Source organism: Elephas maximus, chromosome 2, assembly GCF_024166365.1.
Source record: "Elephas maximus indicus isolate mEleMax1 chromosome 2, mEleMax1 primary haplotype, whole genome shotgun sequence".
NCBI lineage: Eukaryota > Metazoa > Chordata > Mammalia > Proboscidea > Elephantidae > Elephas > Elephas maximus.
Genome location: NC_064820.1, coordinates 218506594 through 218525945, shown reverse-complemented (window position 1 = coordinate 218525945; position 19352 = coordinate 218506594). Strand labels below are relative to the sequence as shown.

Genomic DNA, 19352 nt, shown 5'->3' with positions numbered 1-19352 from the left:
TTCATTTCACAATAGAAATTTCCTATGATGTATTCTGAGCTCTTGATATGTTGAAACATCTAAGGGCAAACCTGGAAAATTCCCATGCTGGCCACATAGAGTTATATTATTTGTGGGAAGGTAAGGGTGCAAAATTTAGAGATGCTTGTGATCTTCCGGTAGAGAAGATTACCTCTCCATACTTAGCAGGGATGGGGATGTGGTGTTTGTCGCCATAAAGCAGCAAACGTTGAAAAGGCTATCTGAAAGGGTCAGTGCTTATCCAGTAAAATATTTTGTTGTTGTTAGGTGCCATTGGGACACCCTGGTGCCGTAGTGGTTAAGTACCACGGCTGCTAACCAAGAGGTCAGCAGTTCGAATCTGCCAGGTGCTCCTTGGAAACCCTATGGGGCAGTTCTACTCTGTCCTATAGGGTCGCTATGAGTTGGTATTGAATCGACGGCAGTGGGTTTAGGTGCCATTGACTCAGTTTCAACTCATAGCGACCCTATGTACAACAGGATGAAACACTGCTTGTTCCTGTGCCATCTTCACAATCATTGTTATGTTTGAGCCCACTGTTGCAGCCACTGTCTCAATCCATCTTGTTGAGGGTCTTCCTCTTATGGTCCATCATTTTCTTTAGCTCTTTTCATGCCCTAATTCCTGACTTGTAGCCCTGTTCTTACCATGGAGGGGCTCATTCCCTCCTCAGAGGACACTCATTTCTTTCTCCGGTGACACAATTTTCCATCCACTTTCCAGCTGCCACTGTCCTATAGGTTCGCATAGGATATGGCTTTAGCCCTGCTCATCACTTACTGTTTTTCTTCTATTTCTGGTCCACAGCTATGTTTATCTTGTTCTTGAGCCCAATTATTTCTTTTTGTTCTCTCTCTCTTTTCAGAAATCCATTGTTGCTGTGCGCAATGGGGAGAAATTACTGTGCCATCTGTTTCAGATTAAATTGTGTCCCCCTAAAATATGTGTTGGAATCCTAACCTCATGCCTGTGGATGTAATCCTGTTTGGAAACAGGGCTTTCTTTGTTAATTATATCATATCGGAGTAGGGTAGGTTCTCAATCTAATTACTTCTGAGTTATAAAAAGAGCAGATTAGACACACGGGGGAAGACAGATCCAATGTTAGGATTGGTAAAACCAAGTAATGCCCAGGGCTAGCTAAAAGGAAGCAACCGATGTAGCTGGTGCCCTAATTTGGACTTCTAGTCTCCAGAACTGTGAGGCAGTAACACCCATTTGTTTTATTTCGGAGCCCTGGTGACATAGTGGTTAACAGCTATGGCTACTAACCAAAAGGTCAGCAGTTCGAATCCACCAGGCACCCCATAGAAACCCTATGGGGCAGTTCTTCTCTGTCCTATAGGGTCAGTCTTGGTCATCTAGTGCTGCTATAACAGAAATGCCACAAATGGATGGCTTTAACAAAGAGAAATTTATTTTCTCACAGTAAAGTAGGCTTAAAGTTCAAACTCAGGGCATCAGCTCCAGGGGAAGGCATCACTCTTCTCCTGGACTAGGAGCTTCTCTGTGCAGGAACCCCAGGTCCAAAGGACACAGTCTGCTCCCAGTAGGACATGCTCTGCTCCCGGTGCTTCTTTCTTGGTGGTTTGAGGTCCCCAACTCTCTGCTTGCTTCCCTTTCCTTTTTATCTCTGGAGAGAGAAAAGGTGGTGCAGGCCACACCCCAGGGCAGCTCCCTTTACATTGGATCAGGGATGTGACCTGGCAATGGTGTTACATCCCACCCTAATCCATTTTAACCACAGGCAGAGATTACGATTTATATAACCCATAGGAAAATCACAAAATGTAGGACAGCCACACACGGCCTAACCAAGTTGACATATTTTTGGGGGACACAATTGAATCTCATACAGGGTCACTATGAGTTGTAATCAAATTGACGGCAATGGGTTTGGTTTTGGTTTGTTTTATTTCTGTTACAGCAGCACTAGGTAACTCAGACACCATCTGACCTGAAGTCTGAGGTTCTGAGAGTAAGTATCCTATACTGCTATTTTAAATCAGATGAAATAATGGTCAGGGTACTTTAAACATCTACCCTTGGATTAAGTAAGACTTGGGAGTGGTGAAGGAGCCCTAGTGGCGCAGTAGTTAAGCGCTTGGCTGCTAACTGAAAGGTTAGAGGTTTGAATCCACCAGCTGCTCCATGGGAGAAAGATGTGGCAGTCTGCTTCCCTCAAGACTGCAGACTTGGGAACCCCATGAGGCAGTTCTACTCTGTTCTCTAGGGTCAGAATTGCCTGCATGGTAAGGAGTTTTTGGTTCTAGGAGTGGTGTACTTGGTTGCTTTTACTGCATTATGCTATTTACAGGGCCAGAATAGGAACCAACTTAATGAAATATTCTTTGCTATGCTTCAAGTTGTTGAGACTTCTCTTTTTTAAAAATGAGGTTCCATGGGAGGAACCTCTCAGTGTTGGGAATAATTATGCTTCTCTTGGGGACAAGAACACTGTGAATCATAATTGTTTCCCTTTTGTCCATTGGCTCTTAGGATGCGCAGTCATACTAGTGACCTACGTACACGTAGCAAGGACACCAGGCTTTAGAGTCTGCTGTGTTTTTTTTTTTGGGCTAATCTTTCACTTGTGTCTTGCCCGTATTTAAAACAAACCAACAAGCAAACATTATTGCATTGTGTGAATTTCTGTCATTTACCTGAAAATTCTTTATGCACGGGGGAAAAAAAAAACCCCAAACCAATTGCCTTCTAGTCAGTTCCTACTCATGATGGTCCCATGTGGTAGAGAGTAGAACTGCTCCATAGGGTTTTCTTGGCTGTAATCATAGCAGGAAGGAGGGGAATGAATGCTGGTGGCACAACGGCTAAGGTGGTATGAACCCACACAATGGCTCCACATGGAGAAAGGCCTGGTGATCTGTTTCCGTAAAGATTACAGCCTAGAAAACCCTATGGGGCAGTTTTACTGTCACATGGAGTCATTATGAGTCAAAATCTAATCAAAGGCACCTAACAACTTTTTTTTTTTAATTGTGTTTTAGGTGAAAGCTTGCAGCTCAAGTTAGTTTCTCATTCAAAAACTTATACACATATTGTTCTGTGACATTGGTTGCAATTTCCACAATACGACACCATTCTCCTCCTTTCCACCCTGGGTTCACTGTGTCCATTTGTTCAGTTCCTGTCCCTTCCTACCTTCTTGTCCTGCTTTTGGGCAGGAGTTGCCCATTTGGTCTCATATATTTGATTGACCCAAGTACATTCCTCATGCGTGTTACTGTTTTTTATAGGCCTGTCTAATCTTTGAAAAGTGGGCTTCGGGAGTGGTTTCAGTTCTCTTATCATAGTGCCTGGGGGCCATAGTCTCTTTCAGACCAGTAAGTCTGGTCTTTTTTTGTGAATTTGAATTTTATTCTACACTTTTCTCCTACCTGTCTGGGACTCTCTGTTGTGATCCCTGTCAGCAGTCGTTGGTGGTAGCTGAAAAAATCTAATTCTTCTGGGCTCAGGCATTTTCCTTGTGTCTTTGTTTTTCTTCATTCTCCTTTGCTCCGGATGGGATGGGACCAATGGTGTATTTTAGATGGTCGCTCACAAGCTTTTAAGACCTCTGATGCTGCTTACCAAAGTAAGGAACAGAACATTTTCTTTATGAACTATGTTATGCCAGTCGACCTAGATGTCCCCCGAGACTATGGTCCTCAGCCCCCAGCCTCAGCAACTTGGTCTCTTAAGGTGTTTGGATGTGTCTAGGAAAATTCTATGCCTGTGCTTTGGTCAAGTTGTGCTGACTTCGTCTATATTTTGTGTTGTCGTTCCCCTCACCAAAGTTGACACTTGTCTACTGTCTAGTGATTTCCCCTCCTTCTCCCTCCCACAACAATCTTAAGGGAAGCAGGACACCAGGCCTTTCTTCTGTGGTACCCCTCAGTGGGTTAGAACCTTTAGGCTGGCAGTCAAGAGCAAGCTGTTTATGCCACTATTGCAATTATGTGAACACGTAATTTACCTTAAAATTGTTTTTGCCCGAAGGCCTGGTATAATCTAATAGAAACCTCGTCCTGTTTTTCAGCGGGACTGTGTAAAGGCTGTGTGTTAGGTGATTCTGATTCCCTGTTTTGGCGCTGGAAAGGAGCCCTGGTGGTGCCGTGGTTAAGCACTCAGCTGCTAATGGAAAGGTCTGTGGTTTAAACCCACCTGACGCTCTTCGGGAGAAAGACATGACAGTCTGTTTTCGTCAAGGTTACAGCCTTGGGAACCCTATTGGGGCAGTTCTACTCTGTCCTGTAGGGTCAAAATCAACTAGATGGCAATGAGGTTTTTGGTGCTGGATAAATGTTGGCTGTTGACATTATGGAAACCCTGGTGGTGTAGTGGTTACATGCTACAGCTGTTAACCAAGAGGTTGGCAGTTCAAATCCACCAGGCACTCCTTGGAAACTCTGTGGGGCAGCTCTACTCTGTCCTATAGGGTCGCTATGAGTCAGAATCGACTCGAGGGCAGTGCGTTTGGTTTTTTGGTTGGTTGACATTATAAACATATACACAGTCCCTTCCCCAATTCACCTCCCACCCCCAAGATGAGAAGTTGAACTCTGGCTTTAACAGGTAGGCAGCCATGTGGCCTCCCCCACTTCAGGCAAAGCCTCCCTCCAACCCAAGCAAGGCCTTCTCCAGTGCCCCCATCCTAGCCCCCTAGGGCCTCTTTTCCTCCCCATCACATCCCCAGGCCCAGCTCCGCCTCCCCAACCAAGTTTACTCCTCTACGTCTCCCCAGGCCTTGTGTAGCTTCCCCTGCCTATCACTCTAACCCCGCAGCACGGCCCCAGCCATCCACAGCCCCACAGGTCGTGGCGGCCTCCTTTCTCCATCACACATGCCCCCTCAGTACGACCCCGGACTGCGGTATTCCCCTACCACACCAGCACGCACACCAGACCCCCTGGCCTTCCCCCACCACACCAGCACACACACCAGACCCCCTGGCCTTCCCCCACCACACCAGCACGCACACCAGACCCCGGGCCTTCCCCCACCACACCAGCACGCACAGCCGGGCCAGTCTCCTTTCTAGGCCGCGCGCTGCGCCTCTTCCGGCCGCGGGCGGGGCGAGGCGAGACGGGACAGGACAGGACCGGACGGGGCGGCGGGGCGGCAGGCGGGGCGAGGGGAGGGGCGGCGGGGCGAGGGGAGGGGCGGCGGGGCGAGGGGAGGGGAGGCGGGGCGAGGGGAGGGGAGGCGGGGCGAGGGGAGGGGAGGCGGGCGAGGGAGGCGGGGCGGGACAGGACTAGACCCGCGCTCTGGGCGGCGGCTGGGCGGGCTGGCGGCCCGGGAGCGAGCGCCCTGCCCCCGCGCCCCGCCGCCCGCGGCCGGCCATGCTCATCACGCTGTGTTACCTGTACTTGTGGGCGCGATGGGGGCGCCGGCCGGCCGCGCTTGTCCGCACCACGGTGCGGAGGCTGCGCGCCTCGCACTGCTCCTTCACCTTCTGCGGCGCGGCCGCCCAGCCGAGCGGTGCCCGCGTGTGTCTGAGCCGCGGCGGCCGCGTCTTCTGCGTCGGCGAGTCCCAGGTGGGCGGGCGCGGGACGCGGGTAGGTAGGCGGAAGCCCGGCGGCTGGGAGCCGGAAGCGCTCAGTGGACCCTGCGCCCGGTCGGGCGGTCCAGGTGCGGAGCGCCTCGGGGCGCAGGCCGGAGGAGGGAGCCCCGAGGCCGCGGTCACGGCCAGGACCAGCTCGAGTGGGTTCCCCCGTGCGCTCCCAGAGATGCGAAATCTCGAGAGGGGACTGGGGAGTGTGTGCAGACGCGTGGCTCTTGACGTTCCAGAATATGTGTGTACCTGTGTGTACCTGCATTGGGGATTATCACTGGCACTCTAAGAGCAGAACTCACTTAGAGTCTTTTTGCTGACATCTTCACTACCTTCCGGGCTGGCGTTTGATTGAAACTGAATTCAAATAAAGAAAGTTGAATTCAGCTTTCTCCCAAATAATTCTGTTGACAAAAACTCCTTTTCCCCCTTCCATCTTCTGTGTCCTTCATTTACCAACTGTCGCGCTCCTTTGTTTCTCTTGAAAGCTTCTTCATTTCCGTTTACACACAATCTGTTTTGTGGCCCAGTACAGCAGACTCTGGGTTACAAACATCCATCCGACTTACAGACAACTCTTATATTAAGAACAAGTTACCATAAAGCCTACTATTTTAAAAATCTGCGTTAGATAGGATGGTTTGTAATAGGAATGCATGCACTGCTTTGTGATGTGCAGCTTTTATATCACCGAATTGGCTTTGAGCCTTTTCTCACACTCACCTATTGCCTTGAGTGGATTCCAACACATAGCGACCCTATAGGACACGGTAGAACTTCACTGTAGGGTTTCCAGGGAGCACTGGTGGATTCGAACTGCTGACCTTTGGTTAGCAGCTGAGCTCTTAACCTCTGTGCCACCAGGGCCCCCATGAAGTAAGGCTAAAGAGAAACCATGTGCATCTGTTCTGACTTAAACTGCAAATTCTTTAAGACAGGAAGAGATCTCATTCATAACTTTGTACGTAGAAACGTAAAATGTATACTAAGGCAAATATTTGGCTAACTGACACTTAATATGATACTAAATAAGATTTACCTACAAGTCTGACTTAAAGACAGACTTAGGAACTAATCTCATTTGTAACCTGGGGATGCCGTTACTTTGGTTGGGGAGAAGCCCTGGTGGAACAGTGGTTAATCGCTTCACTGCTAACAGAGAGGTTGCCGGTTGGAACCACCAGCCACTCCACAGGAGAAGGTTGTGTCAGTCTGATCCCATAAAGATAACACCTTGGAAACCCTGTGGGGCAGTTCTACTCTGTCCTGTAATCCCTGTGAGTTGGAATTGACCAGACAGCAACAGGTTTTTTTTTTTTTTGACAGGATGGTGGCGAGCAGGTGGATGGACTGCCACCTACACTGTGACTTAGGCTGGCCATTTAGTCTCTGTAAAATCTTTGCTCCCTTTCTGGCAGAGGGAACAACCATCCTTTCTATGCAGCTATTGGAAATGTACCTGACTGCATGGTGCTGTTCTGAGCAAATAGTTTTCACTTACGCTGTTTTCATCAACATTTAAAGATGTTTTACTCTTCATCGATGTCTTGTCCTTTGAATTCCTTCTAGAAATTTGGTTCATTTTTACCATTACTAGAGATTTTCTACATATGTCAAACCATAATACCTGTGTGGGAATTAAAGTCTCGTTTCAGACTTGAACACTTTGTTGGAGACTACGCCAAGGAGCCCTGGAAACTCAAGGTTAAGTGTTCGTGTGCCAATTAAAGGTTGGCAGTTGGAACCCCTCAGCCACTCTGAAGGAGAAAGACCTGGCTGTCTTCTCCTGTAAAGATTACAGCCTAGCAAACCCTATGGGGCAGCTCTGTTGTGTCCTATAGGGTCGCTATGAGTTGGAATTGACTCCACGGCCTGCAATGACAATAACATGCTTAAGGAGGAGTCCCTGGGTGGTGTGAACGGTTAATGCCATGGACGGCTAACCAAAAGATGGATGGTTTGAGTCCACCCAGGAGCACCTGAAGAAAGGTCTGGTGATGTACTTGGGAAAATCAGCCATTGAAAAGCCTTTGGAGCACAGTTCTAGTCTGACACACCGGGGGTCACCGTGAGTCAGAGTTGAATCCACGGCAGCTGCTGGTGGAGGTTGCTTACGTATGGGGTTATATTGTGCTGCTTGTTGTTGTTGTTGTTAGGTGCCGTCGAGTCGGTTCCGACTCATGGCGATCCTGTGCACACCAGAACGAAACACTGCCCGGTCCTGCGCCATCCTTACAATCGTTGTTATGCTTGAGCTCATTGTTGCAGCCACTGTGTCAATCCACCTTGTTGAGGGTCTTCCTCTTTTCCCCTGACCCTGTACTCTACCAAGCATGATGTCCTTCCTTCTCCAGGGACTGATCCCTCCTGACAACATGTCCAAAGTATGTAAGATGCTGTCTCTCCATCCTTGCTTCTAAGGAGCATTCTGGTTGTACTTCTTCTAAGACAGATTTGTTCATTCTCTTGGCAGTCCATGGTATATTCAATATTCTTTGCCAACACCACAATTCAAAGGCGTCAACTCTTCTTCCGTCTTCCTTATTCATTGTCCAGCTTTCACGTGCATATGATGTGATTGAAAATACCACGGCTTGGGTCAGGCACACCTTAGTCTTCAGGGTGACATCTTTGCTCTTCAACACTTTGAAGAGGTCCTTTGCAGCAGATTTGCCCAATGCAATGCGTCTTTGGATTTCTGGACTGCTGCTTCCATGGCTGTTGATTGTGGATCCAAGTAAAATGAAATCCTTGACAACTTCAATCTTTTCTCCATTTATCATGATATTGCTCATTGGTCCAGTTGTGAGGATTTTTGTTTTCTTTATGTTGAGGTGTAATCCATACTGAAGGCTGTAGTCTTTGATCTTCATTAGTCAGTGCTTCAAGTCCTCTTCACTTTCAGCAAGCAAGGTTGTGTCATCTGCATAACACAGGTTGTTAATGAGTCTTCCTCCAGTCTCGATGTCCCATTCTTCTTCATATAGTCCAGCTTCTCGTATTATTTGCTCAGCATACAGATTAGATAGGTATGGTGAAAGAATACAACCCTGACGCACACCTTTCCTGACTTTAAACCAATCAGTATCCCCTTGTTCTGTGTGAACAACTGCCTCTTGATCTATGTAAAGGCTCCTCGTGAGTACAATTAAGTGTCCTGGAATTCCCATTCTTCACAGTGTTATCCATAGTTTGTTATGATCCACACAGTCAAATGCCTTTGCATAATCAATAAAACACAGGTAAACATCCTTCTGGTATTCTCTGCTTTCAGCCAATATCCATCTGACATCAGCAATGATATCCCTGGTTCCACGTCCTCTTCTGAAACTGGCCTGAATTTCTGGCAGTTCCTTGTTGATATATACAGCTGCCGCCATTTTTGAATGATCTTCAGCAGAATTTTGCTTGTGTGTGATATTAATGATATTGTTCTATAATTTCCACATTTGGTTGGATCACCTTTCTTGGGAATAGGCATAAATATGGATCTCTTCCAATCAGTTGGCCAGGAAGCTATCTTCCATATTTCTTAGCATAGATGAGTTGGCACCTCCAGTGCTGCATCTGTTTGTTGAAACATCTCAATGGATATTCCATCAATTCCTGGAGCCTTGTTTTTCGCCAATGCCTTCAGAGCAGCTTGGACTTCTTCCTTCAGTACCATTGGTTCCTGATCATATGCCACCTCTTGAAATGGTTGAATATCGACTAATTCTTTTTGGCATAATGACTCTGTGTATTCCTTCCATCTTCTTTTGATAATTCCTGCATCATTTAATATTTTCCCCAAAGGATCCTTCACTATTGCAACTCAAGGCTTGAATTTCTTTTTCAGTTCTTTCAGCTTGAGAAACGCCAAGCACGTTCTTCCCTTTTGGTTTTGCATCTCCAGCTCTTTGCACATGTCATTATAGTACTTTATTTTGTCTTCTCGAGAGGCCTTTTGAAATCTCCTGTTCCGTTCTTTTACTTCATGAGTTCTTCCTTTTGCTTTAGCTGCTTGACGCTCAAGAGCAAGTTTCAGAGTCTTCTCTGACATCCACCTTGGTCTTTTCTTTCTTTCCTGTCTTTTCAGTGACCTCTTGCTTTCTTCATGGATGATGTCCTTGATGTCATTGCATAACTCATCTGGTCTCCGGTCACTAGTGTTCAATGCGTCAAATCTATTCTTGAGATTGTCTCTAAATTCAGATGGGATATACTCAAGGTCATCTTTTGGCTCTCGTGGGCTTGCTCTGATTTTCTTCAGTTTCAGCTTGAACTTGTATTTGAGCAATTGATGGTCTGTCCCACAGTCGGCCCCTGGCCTTGTTCTGACTGATATTGAGCTTTTCCATCTTCTCTTTCCACATATATAGTCAATTTGATTTCTCTGAGTTCATCTGGCGAGGTGCATGTGTATAGTCGCCATTTATGTTGGTGAAAGAAGATATTTGCGATGAAGAAGTTGTTGGTCTTGCAGAATTCTATCATTTGATCTCCAGCATTGTTTCTATCACCAAGGCCGTATATTTCCAGCTACTGATCCTTCTCCTTTGTTTCCAACTTTCACATTCCAATTGCCAGTAATTATCAATTCATCTTGATTGCATGTTTGATCAATTTCAGACTGCAACAGCTGATAAAAATCTTCTATTTCTTTATCTTTGGCCCTAGTGGTTGGTATGTAAATTTGAATAATAGTCATATTAACTGGTCTTCCTTATAGGCGTATGGATATTATCCTATCACTGACAGCGTTGTACTTCCGGATAGATCTTGAAATGTTCTTTTTGATGATGAATGCAACACCATTCCTCTTTGAGTTGTCATTCCCAGCATAGTAGACTTTATGATTGTCTGATTCAAAACGGCCAATACCAGTCCATTTCAGCTCACTAATGCCTAGGATATCGATGTTTATGCGTTCCATTTCATTTTTGATGATTTCCAATTTTCCTAGATTCATACTTCGTACATTCCAGGTTCTGATTATTAATGGATGTTTGCAGCTGTTTCTTCTCATTTCAAGTCGTGCTACATCAGCAAATGAAGGTCCTGAAAGCTTTACTCCATCCATGTCATTACGGTCTACTCTTACTTTGAGGAGGCAGCTCTTCCCCAGTCATCTTTTAAGTGCCTTCCAACTTGGGGGGCTCATCTTCCAGCACTATATCAGACAATGTTCCGCTGCTGTTCATAAGGTTTTCACTGGCTAATGCTTTTCAGAAGTAGACTGCCGGGTCCTTCCTCCTAGTCTGTCTTAGTCTGGAAGCTCAGCTGAAACCTGTCCTCCATGGGTGACCCTGCTGGTATCTGAATACCGGTGGCATAGCTTCCAGCATCACAGCAACATGCAAGCCCCCACAGTATGACAAAATGACAGACACGTGCTGCAACCAAATAAAAAATAGACTCTCTTGTAAATATTCTAAATTACACAGAATAGAAGTGACTGCTTCCTTAGTACTGTCAAGGATAACCAAAAAACCAAACCAAACCCAGTGCCATCGAGTCAATTCCGACTCATAGCGACCCTGAAGAACAGAGTAGAACTGCTCATAGTGTTTCCAAGGAGTGCCTGGCGGATTTGAACTGCCGACCCTTTGGTTAGCAGCCATAGTGCTCAACCATTACGTTACCAGGAAACTGTTAAGGATAGTGTGTAACTAGTACCACTAGATGCAAGGGGCAAAAGTTCCTTCATTACATACAATCAGCTCCTTAGGCATCAGGGCTTAATTGTCTCAAGGAACTCGATCTGAGAAAGGTAACATAAAATGAGGAAAAATTGTAGAGTTGGGTTTTCTGTTGTAGTAGTTTCCAAGCTGAGTTAATTTATTTAAAAAATCACCTTTAGGGTTTAGATCAGAGTAGATATTTTGAACATACAGAAGTACTGACATATAGATGACATATGTAATTTTCTTGGGAGACAGTTCTGAACCTTTCTATGACTTTATTGATCTATTAATTGCATTACTATTGGCCATCTAGTTGGTTCCTACGCATGGAGTTGATTCCAACTCATGGCGACCCCATGTGTGTCAGAGTAGAACTTTAAAGGGTTTTCAGTGGCTGACTTTTTGGAAGTAGATTGCCAGGCCTTTCTTCTAAGGCACTTCTGGGTGAACTTGGCCCTCCAACCTTTCAGTTAGCAGCTGAGCATGTTAACCATTTGTACCACCAAGGACTAACTATAAGGCTTCTTAGACCCTGCCTACCTCTCCAGCGGTATGTAGGGGTACTGGCCTCTTGCTGAAGGGTGCTTAGGCACAGGGGCCCTCTCTGGGATTCTGTAACTTGCATGTTCCTCTCCTCCCTCTTTGCACAGTTAACTTTTCCTCACCCTAGACCTTTGTACGGATATCAGTCTCAGTGTGACGTCCCCCAGTGCCCAGACTAGGTTGGACTCTCTTTCTCTGTGCCCTTACATTTGTACCACCAAGGACTAACTATAAGGCTTCTTAGCCCCTGCCTACCTCTCCAGCCCTATGTGGGGGCACTGGCCTCTTGCTGAAGGGTGCCCAGGCACAGGGGCCCTCCCTGGGATTCTGTAACTTGCATGTTCCTCTCCTCCCTCTTTGCACAGTTAACTTTTCCTCATCCTAGACCTTTGTACGGATATCAGTCTCAGCGTGACAACCCCCAGTGCCCAGACTAGATCGGTCTCTCTCTGTGCCCTTACAGACTTTAAATTACACTTCATCTTTCTGATTTTTGTCTTTCTCTCATTAGGCACTGGGTCTGTTAGCTTAGTAGCTTGACCTATAATAGTTATTCCGTATTGATTGAAGGAATGTTTTTATTTTTATTGTACTTTAGATGAAGTTTTACAGAACAAACTAGTTTCTCATCAAACAGTACACACATTGTTCTATGACATTGTTTAACAACCCCATCACATGTCAGCACTCTCCCTTCTCAACTCTGGGTTCCCTATTACCAGCTTTCCTGTTCCCTCCTGTCTTCCAGTCCCTGCCCCAGGGCTGGTGTGCCCCTTTAGTCTTGTTTATTCTATGGGCCTGTTCAATCCTTGGCTGAAGGCCGAACCTCAGGAGTGACCTCATTACTGAGCTGAAAGTGTGTCTGGGGGCCATACTCTCAGGGTTTCTCCAGTCTCCGTCAGGCCAGCAAATCTGGTCTTTCTTTTTGTTAGGATTTTGTTCTACGTTTTTCTCCAGCTCTGTCCAGGACCCTCTACTGCAATCCTTGTCAGAGCAGTCAGTGGTGGTAGCTGGGCACCATGTAGTTGTGCTGGACTGAGTCTGGTGGAGGCCATGATAGATGTGGTCCATTAGTCCTTTGGACTAATCTTTCCCTTGTATCTTTAGTTTAGGAATGTTTTAATGGTTGTTGAGTTTAATCTCTGATGTTTAAGGCCTACACTCTGAAAGCTTGACAATTTATTTGTGATAAACAGGATTTTGTTATTTTAAGATTTAAAAACTGATGGACTAGTGATGATTTGGTTTGGTGGATACCTAATTGTTCATCTGTTTGGGCTGAAGAATCTGAATCTCATGCCACGTTGTCTACAGATTTTATACATTTAAAATGAGATGCATAAATACTGAATGTGTGTGTTATATAATTTAAAAAAATTAAAAAAAAAAAATTGACCTAGTCTATATTGGTAATTATAACCAAGGAAGTTTGTAACCAAAAAAAAAAAAAAGAACAAAACCCACTGCTGACAAGTGGATCCCGACTCATAGCAACCCTATAGGACAGAGTTGAACTGCCCCACAGGGTTTCCACGGCTGTAATCATGATGGAAGCAGACTGCCACATCTTTTTCTCACGGAGCGGCCTGTGGGTTCGAACTGCTATCCTTTCAGTTAGCAGCCGTAGCACTTAACCACTACGCCACCAGGGTTTCCATGTGCTATAAAGTCTCCCTCATTTTGCCCTTCACAAAGTTTGGCTTCACCAACAGCGTATGTAGAATTTCAGCAGGAAGGGGTGGAGATGGGACTAGTTTATTGTGGTAGGAAGAATTGGCTTGAACAAAGCCATGGACACCTGGACAAGGAGTGAAAGGCCATCACCTGAGTGGGCAAGAATGTAAGGAAGTGTAGGCAACAGGAGAGACAGCTGGGAACGGTGGGTTAAAGCTGGACAGTCAGGCGCGCCTTGGAAGGAAACATATGCTCATTGTAAACTGCACCTCCGTACTTGGCTAGTGCAGTTTGAGATGCTGTGAAAACTTGGAGAAGCTAAGTAGCCTCCTTGTTTTAGATTGAGTGTGATCAGAACAGTTAATGAATCTTAGACCTGGGAGAGATTGGTTCAGTTTTATAGGTGTGGTAACAATGGCTCAAAGGGAAACTATTTTCTTTTTGTTTAGTGGGAGTTAGGTCAGTAGAATCCTACACGTTGATTGCTTCCTTAATTGCAAGATACTTAGAAGGATCTATAAAATAACTTGTATTTTTCTTGAGCTAAATTAAAAAAAAAAAAAAACCCAAACAAACGAAAATGTCTATTTCTACATTCATAAGCAATATGGATATCCAGTGCCTTAACAGAGACCCTGGGCGGTGCAAACAGTTAATGTACAGCTGCTGACTGAAAGGTTGGAAATTCGAGTCCTGTATGTGCCTGGGAAGAAAGGCCTGGTGATCTACTTCTAAAAAATCAGCCATTGAAAACCATATGGAGCACAGTTCTACCCTGACACACCTGGGGTCGCCTGTTTTTTTGGCTAATGTCTTAAAGATGATGGGAACTGCTATAGCTTAAGACTATGTCAGTTTATTTAAAGTAATAGAGGCTTTTTGTGGATGTTTGACTACTTAGCTTTTTCTTTTTTTTTAATTTTTTTTTTATTGAACTTTAGATGAAGGTTTACCGAACAAACTAGTTTCTCATGGGACAGTATACACATAGTTGTATGACATTGGTTAACAACCCCACGTGTCAACACTCTCCCTTCTCAACTCTGGGTTCCCTATCACCGGCTTTCCTGTTCCCTCCTGCTTTCCACTCCCCACCCCAGAGCTGGTGCGCTGTTTTAGTCTTGTTTTGTTCTGTGGGCCTGTTCAATCTTTGGCTGAAGGGTGAACCTCAGGAGTGGCCTCATTACTGAGCTGAAAGGGCGTTTGGGGGCCATACTCAGGGTTTCTCCAGTCTCTGTCAGGCCAGCAAATCTGGTCTTTCTTTTTGAGTTAGAATTTTATTCTACATTTTTCTCCAACTCTCCCCGGGGCCCTCTGTTGTGATTCCTATCAGAGCAGTCAGCGGTGGTAGCCGGGCACCATCTAGTTGTACTGGTCTCAGTCTGGTGGAGGCCATGGTAGATGTGGTCCATTAGTCCTTTGGACAAATCTTTCCCTTGTGTCTTTAGTTTTCTTCATTCTTCCTTGCTCCCGAAGGGGTGAGACCAGTGAAATATCCTAGATGGCTGCTCACAGGCTTTTAAGACCCCAGACGCTACTCACCAAAGTAGAATGTAGAACATTTTCTTTATAAACTATGTTATGCGAATTGAGCTATATGGTCCCCACAGCCCTCAGCCTGCAATTTGGTTCTTCAGGGAGTCTGGATGTGTCTATGGAGCTACCATGGCCTTGCCTTGTACAAGTTGTGCTGGCTTCCCCAGTATTGTGTACTGTCTTTACCCTTCACCAAAGTTACCACATATCTTTTGTTCATTAGGTGTTTTTCCATCCCCACCCCTCCCCTCCCTCGTAACCATCAAATATTGTTTCTTTTTGTATGTAAACCTTTTCGTGAGTTTTTACAGTAGTGGTCTCATACAATATTTCTCCTTTTGTGATTGACTTATTTCACTTAGCATAATGTCTTCCAGATACATCCATGTTATAAGATGCTTCACAGATTCATCTAATGTTTTCTTTGTTCTCCTGACTCTCCTGTGCTGAGTTCCTTTTGTTTTTGTAGATTTTGTTTTTATTGAGACTTTATGTTTTTCTTCTTTATTTCGATCAGTAAGTTTGTTAATTTTTTTTGCGGTTACCTTGAAATTTACCTTTATCTTCCTAGGTTTGAACCAGTATATTATTACTCGGTATTTTTATCACCTTGCTGTCTTCTCCATTAGAAAGTTCTATACCTATACTGTTTATTCCCTCTTTTATTGTTCTGACGTTGTCATTTACAGATTCACCTCTCTGGTTGCCTGTTGCAAGTGTTTTGGTTTTGGATAGTCCTTGAGAGTTCATTTCCTAGGTTGGTATCTGGCTGGTACAATCTTGTGTCCTAGATTCAGGCTGTGGTCTGATGTTGTTTGTTTTTAGACCAAAGGACTCTCTTTAATAATTCTTGTAAGTTTGGTTTGGTTTTTACATATTCCCTGAATTTCTGTTTATCTGGAAATGTCCTAATTTCACCATCATATTTGAATGAACGTTTTGCAGGCTCTATTATTCATGGTTGGCAATTTTTTTCTTTCAAGGTTTTATATATATCATCCCATTGCCTTCTTGGCTGCATGGTTTCTGCTGAATAATCAGAGTTTAGTCTTATAGTTTCTCCTCTGTGTATGACTTTTTGTTTTTCTCGAGCTGCTCGCAGGATTTTTTTCTTTTTCTTTGGTTTTAGTGAATGTGATTATGATATGCCTTGGTGTTTTTCTTTTGGGTTCTATCCTATATGGAGTTTGTTGAACTTCTTGGATGGTCAGCTTCTCATCATTCATGATATTAGGGAAGTTTTCTGTTAACAATTCTTCAGTGATTGTCTCTGTGTTTTCCATTTTCTCTCCCCCTTCTGGAACTCCAGTCACTCCCACATTTTTGCTTTTGGTTGTATCCCACATAGTTCTCAGGGTTTCTTCATTTTTCTTTGTTCTATTTTCTGATTTTTTCCTCCAGCAGAGTTGTAGCCAAGTGTTTGTCTTCAGTTTCACTGATTCTGTCTTCCATCGTTTCAGACCTGCTCCTCAGGCCTTGTATGACACTGTCCGTTTCTGAAATCGTGTTGTTTATCTTTTGGATTTCTGATTGTTTTTGTATTATTTCTAGTTGTGCATTATTTTGGCATTTTGTTCCTGTATTACTTTACTGAACTGTTCCATTTTTTTGGTCTGTATTTTCCATGAATTTGTCTGCCTTTTCCATAAATTTGTCTATTTTTTCCTCATTTTTTCTGCTTTTTGCTTCAACTCTTGGATTGCTCTGAATATTAGAGATTTGAATTCCCTGTCGGGTAGTTCTGGTGCGTTGTCTTCTATTGGAAAGTCATCTGGTGTTTTATTTTGGATGCCTACTGGAACCATCCTGTCCTTTTTTTTTTTTTTTTTTTTTAGGTTTTGATATTTTCTGCTGTATTTGGGGCATTCGGTAGTTATTTTCTTTGTTTCTTGATTGTAGTTTTTTTTTTTTTTGGTCCTGCTTTTTTGTTTTATTTGGTTATGGCTGAGCAGGCGGGCTGTGTGTTCTTTATTGTCTGCTCGTCTGTAGTCATGGTCTTTTTCACCTTCTTGTCCAATGGGCAAGGCCAGTCATTCAGGTATGGTGCAGCAGGGCAGGTCCAGCTGAAGGAGAGTAGCTGGGATGGGTAGTTTGTGGCACATACTGGGGCTGACAGGGCGGGCCAGGAATCAGTGGTGGGCAGGTTCCAGTAGGCTGTGCCTGTGCTGCTCGGGGATGTGATGTTTAGTTCACAGTGCAGGTAGGCAGGAAAGAGGGGGGAGGTTGTGATGTGTGGAGCTAATAGGGGTGTGGGAAAGAGGAGAGAGAGGAGAGACAAACAGGGGCCAAAAACAAACAAAGACAAAAAAAAAAAAAAAAGAAAAGATGCTAAGGGAGCTTGCCATTGGAGTGGGGAGATGAGAAACCAAGAATTGGAGAAAAGCGAAAAGGAAAAAAAAAAAGGGAAAAATAAAGAAAAAAAAAACTAGATAAAAACTTCAAAGAAAAGAAAAGCCCCCAGGTGTCCTGGAGTCTCACCAGGACTTCTAAGACCAGGGAAGTGGCTCCAAGGCTGTGCGGTATAGCCTGGCTAGAGAGGGTATAGGTGTTGCACAGCACCAGGTATTCAGGAGACAGGAAAAGAAGGTAGGTGTAGAGAGACAAGAACTAAGAAATGTAGACAGATAGAAAGGGAAAATGAGACAGAAAAGAAAGAAGAAAAAGAGATGTCCCCAGGGATCCCACCTACATGGCTGTGCAGATTGGGGGAGTGGCTCCTAAGCCATGCAGTGCAGCCTGGCTTGAAGGGGCTCCCAAGCTGTGAAAAGAAGAAAGAAAGCAAACAAAACAGAACAAGGCAAAACAAGGGCAAAAAAAGCCCCAAGGATCCCACCAGCATGGTGTTGCGGGCCAGGGGAGTGGTTCCCCAACTGAGCGTGGCTTCACAGCCTTTCAAGAAGCAGCGAAGATGGCACACAGCCATGTGTTCTAGAGAAAAGCGGGGTGGGGGAGGAGATGGCAGGAGGCACAGAAGAAACCAAAAGATATGGAAAGAACCAACAGCAGCCGAGGGGCCGGGCTAGTGTAGGCAGGGTGAATCCAAGCAGCCTGAGGCCAAAGCAGTTGCCTCACGTCCAAGAGACTGTGGCTGGCGGGAAGCAGAAGTTGGGGGGGGGGAAAGGGGGGCTAGGAAAGCATATATTGCTTGTTACCGGGTGCTCTGTCTCCTGCTGGGAACTTCGTGAAGCTGCTTTCCTGTACTCCCTGTCCGCTGATCTCCGACGTGGATGGGGCGAATCCAAGCAGCACAAATGCTGCACTTCGTGGGCAGCCGAGCCACCACAGCCAGCCAGGAAGCTTGGAGGTAGAACAGCAAGGAGAGAATGGGGGGTGGGAAAGCGTGTATCGCTGGTTACCAGGTACTGTCTCTCCTGCTGGGAGTTCTGCGAAGCTGCTTTCCCGTGCTCCCTGTCTGTTGATCCCCAACTGGAGCCCAAGATGGCGGATCTGCACTGTGTTAGCCGATGGGGCCTTCTGCAATATCTGTCCTTGCTCTCTGTCCTCTCCGTTTCTTATCCCATTTGGTGCTTGGCTGAGTTCTCTGTCTCTTCATTTGGCACTTGAGGTTCCAGGAAGGACGTTTGTCTGTGTTTTACTTAGTTTTTTGGGTCTTAGCTGTGGAGAGACGCCATGGTGTGTCTTTCTGTGGCACCGTGTTGGCTGGAAGTGAACCCTATTTAGCTTGTTCTTTAAGGCAATATTTATTGTATCATCTAAATGTCTAACACTGTAGCTGGTATTACAGAAACAACATATGAGTTTGTTTTTTGTTTATATTAGGAATTCTGTTCACTTGATTATAGACAAATACTGATTTCAGCTTTTTCTTTCTTTAGCTGGGGCATGCTTACTGATGCAAATTATGGGTTAGTAAGCTTTTAAAGATGGCCTTGAGAAATATAAGTATCAATTACTTCTGATTTGACCCAGGTAGAAATATAAGGAAATTGAAGGGTTCCTGCTTTTGTTATCTGTTGGCTTTGAAAAATGTGTTCAGAACTGCTATGGATAGATCAAGGCAGCTGAAGTGTTTCTTACTAGTTTGTTTGCTTGGTTAAGTTTACATTAATAGTTTGGAGTTCACTTTAAATGGGTTCTGAACTTGAGCTAGGCCTGTCCCAATCTTTGGTAATTGATGGATGTCTAGCCTACATATTGAAAGACTGTTAAAAATGGGTTTTGACCCAGACCTGAATTTCATAAAAAAAAAAACTAATAAATTCATTAAGTCTAGGTATGCTATTATGACCAATAAGCATTTGTAATCTCAAATCAAAGGTTTCAGAAATAGATGTTGTTATTAGCTGCCATCGAGTTGGTTCTGATTCATGGCAACCCCATATGCAACAGAATGAAA

General features: G+C 44.8%; 1 protein-coding gene and 1 long non-coding RNA gene across 9 annotated transcripts in view; one reads left to right on the top strand and one right to left on the bottom strand.

The window, feature by feature from the left end:
* HLCS (holocarboxylase synthetase) overlaps positions 1-19352 on the top strand; it is a 344996-nt gene that overhangs the window by 34278 nt on the left and 291366 nt on the right. The window contains exon 1 of one of the 6 annotated variants that reach the window (XM_049874825.1): positions 5300-5559. The exons of 4 other annotated variants lie outside the window; for them this stretch is intronic. In XM_049874825.1, the coding sequence (XP_049730782.1) occupies positions 5365-5559 (195 nt within the window). In that variant the 5' untranslated portion in view covers positions 5300-5364. Of the gene's footprint in view, positions 1-5299; positions 5581-19352 lie in introns of those variants that run through there. One more of the 6 variants, XM_049874824.1, reaches the window with a different exon arrangement.
* LOC126070554 (uncharacterized) lies at positions 472-5471 on the bottom strand. 3 transcript variants are annotated; one of them, XR_007516219.1, is made up of 3 exons: positions 5386-5471; positions 3421-3608; positions 472-1655 (listed from the first exon to the last, which is right to left on the bottom strand). It is a non-coding gene; the product is annotated as an uncharacterized LOC126070554 (long non-coding RNA). The 3 variants fall into 3 exon arrangements; XR_007516220.1 differs by having other exon boundaries at positions 3421-3605; XR_007516218.1 differs by lacking the exon at positions 5386-5471 and adding an exon at positions 5041-5130 and having other exon boundaries at positions 3421-3605.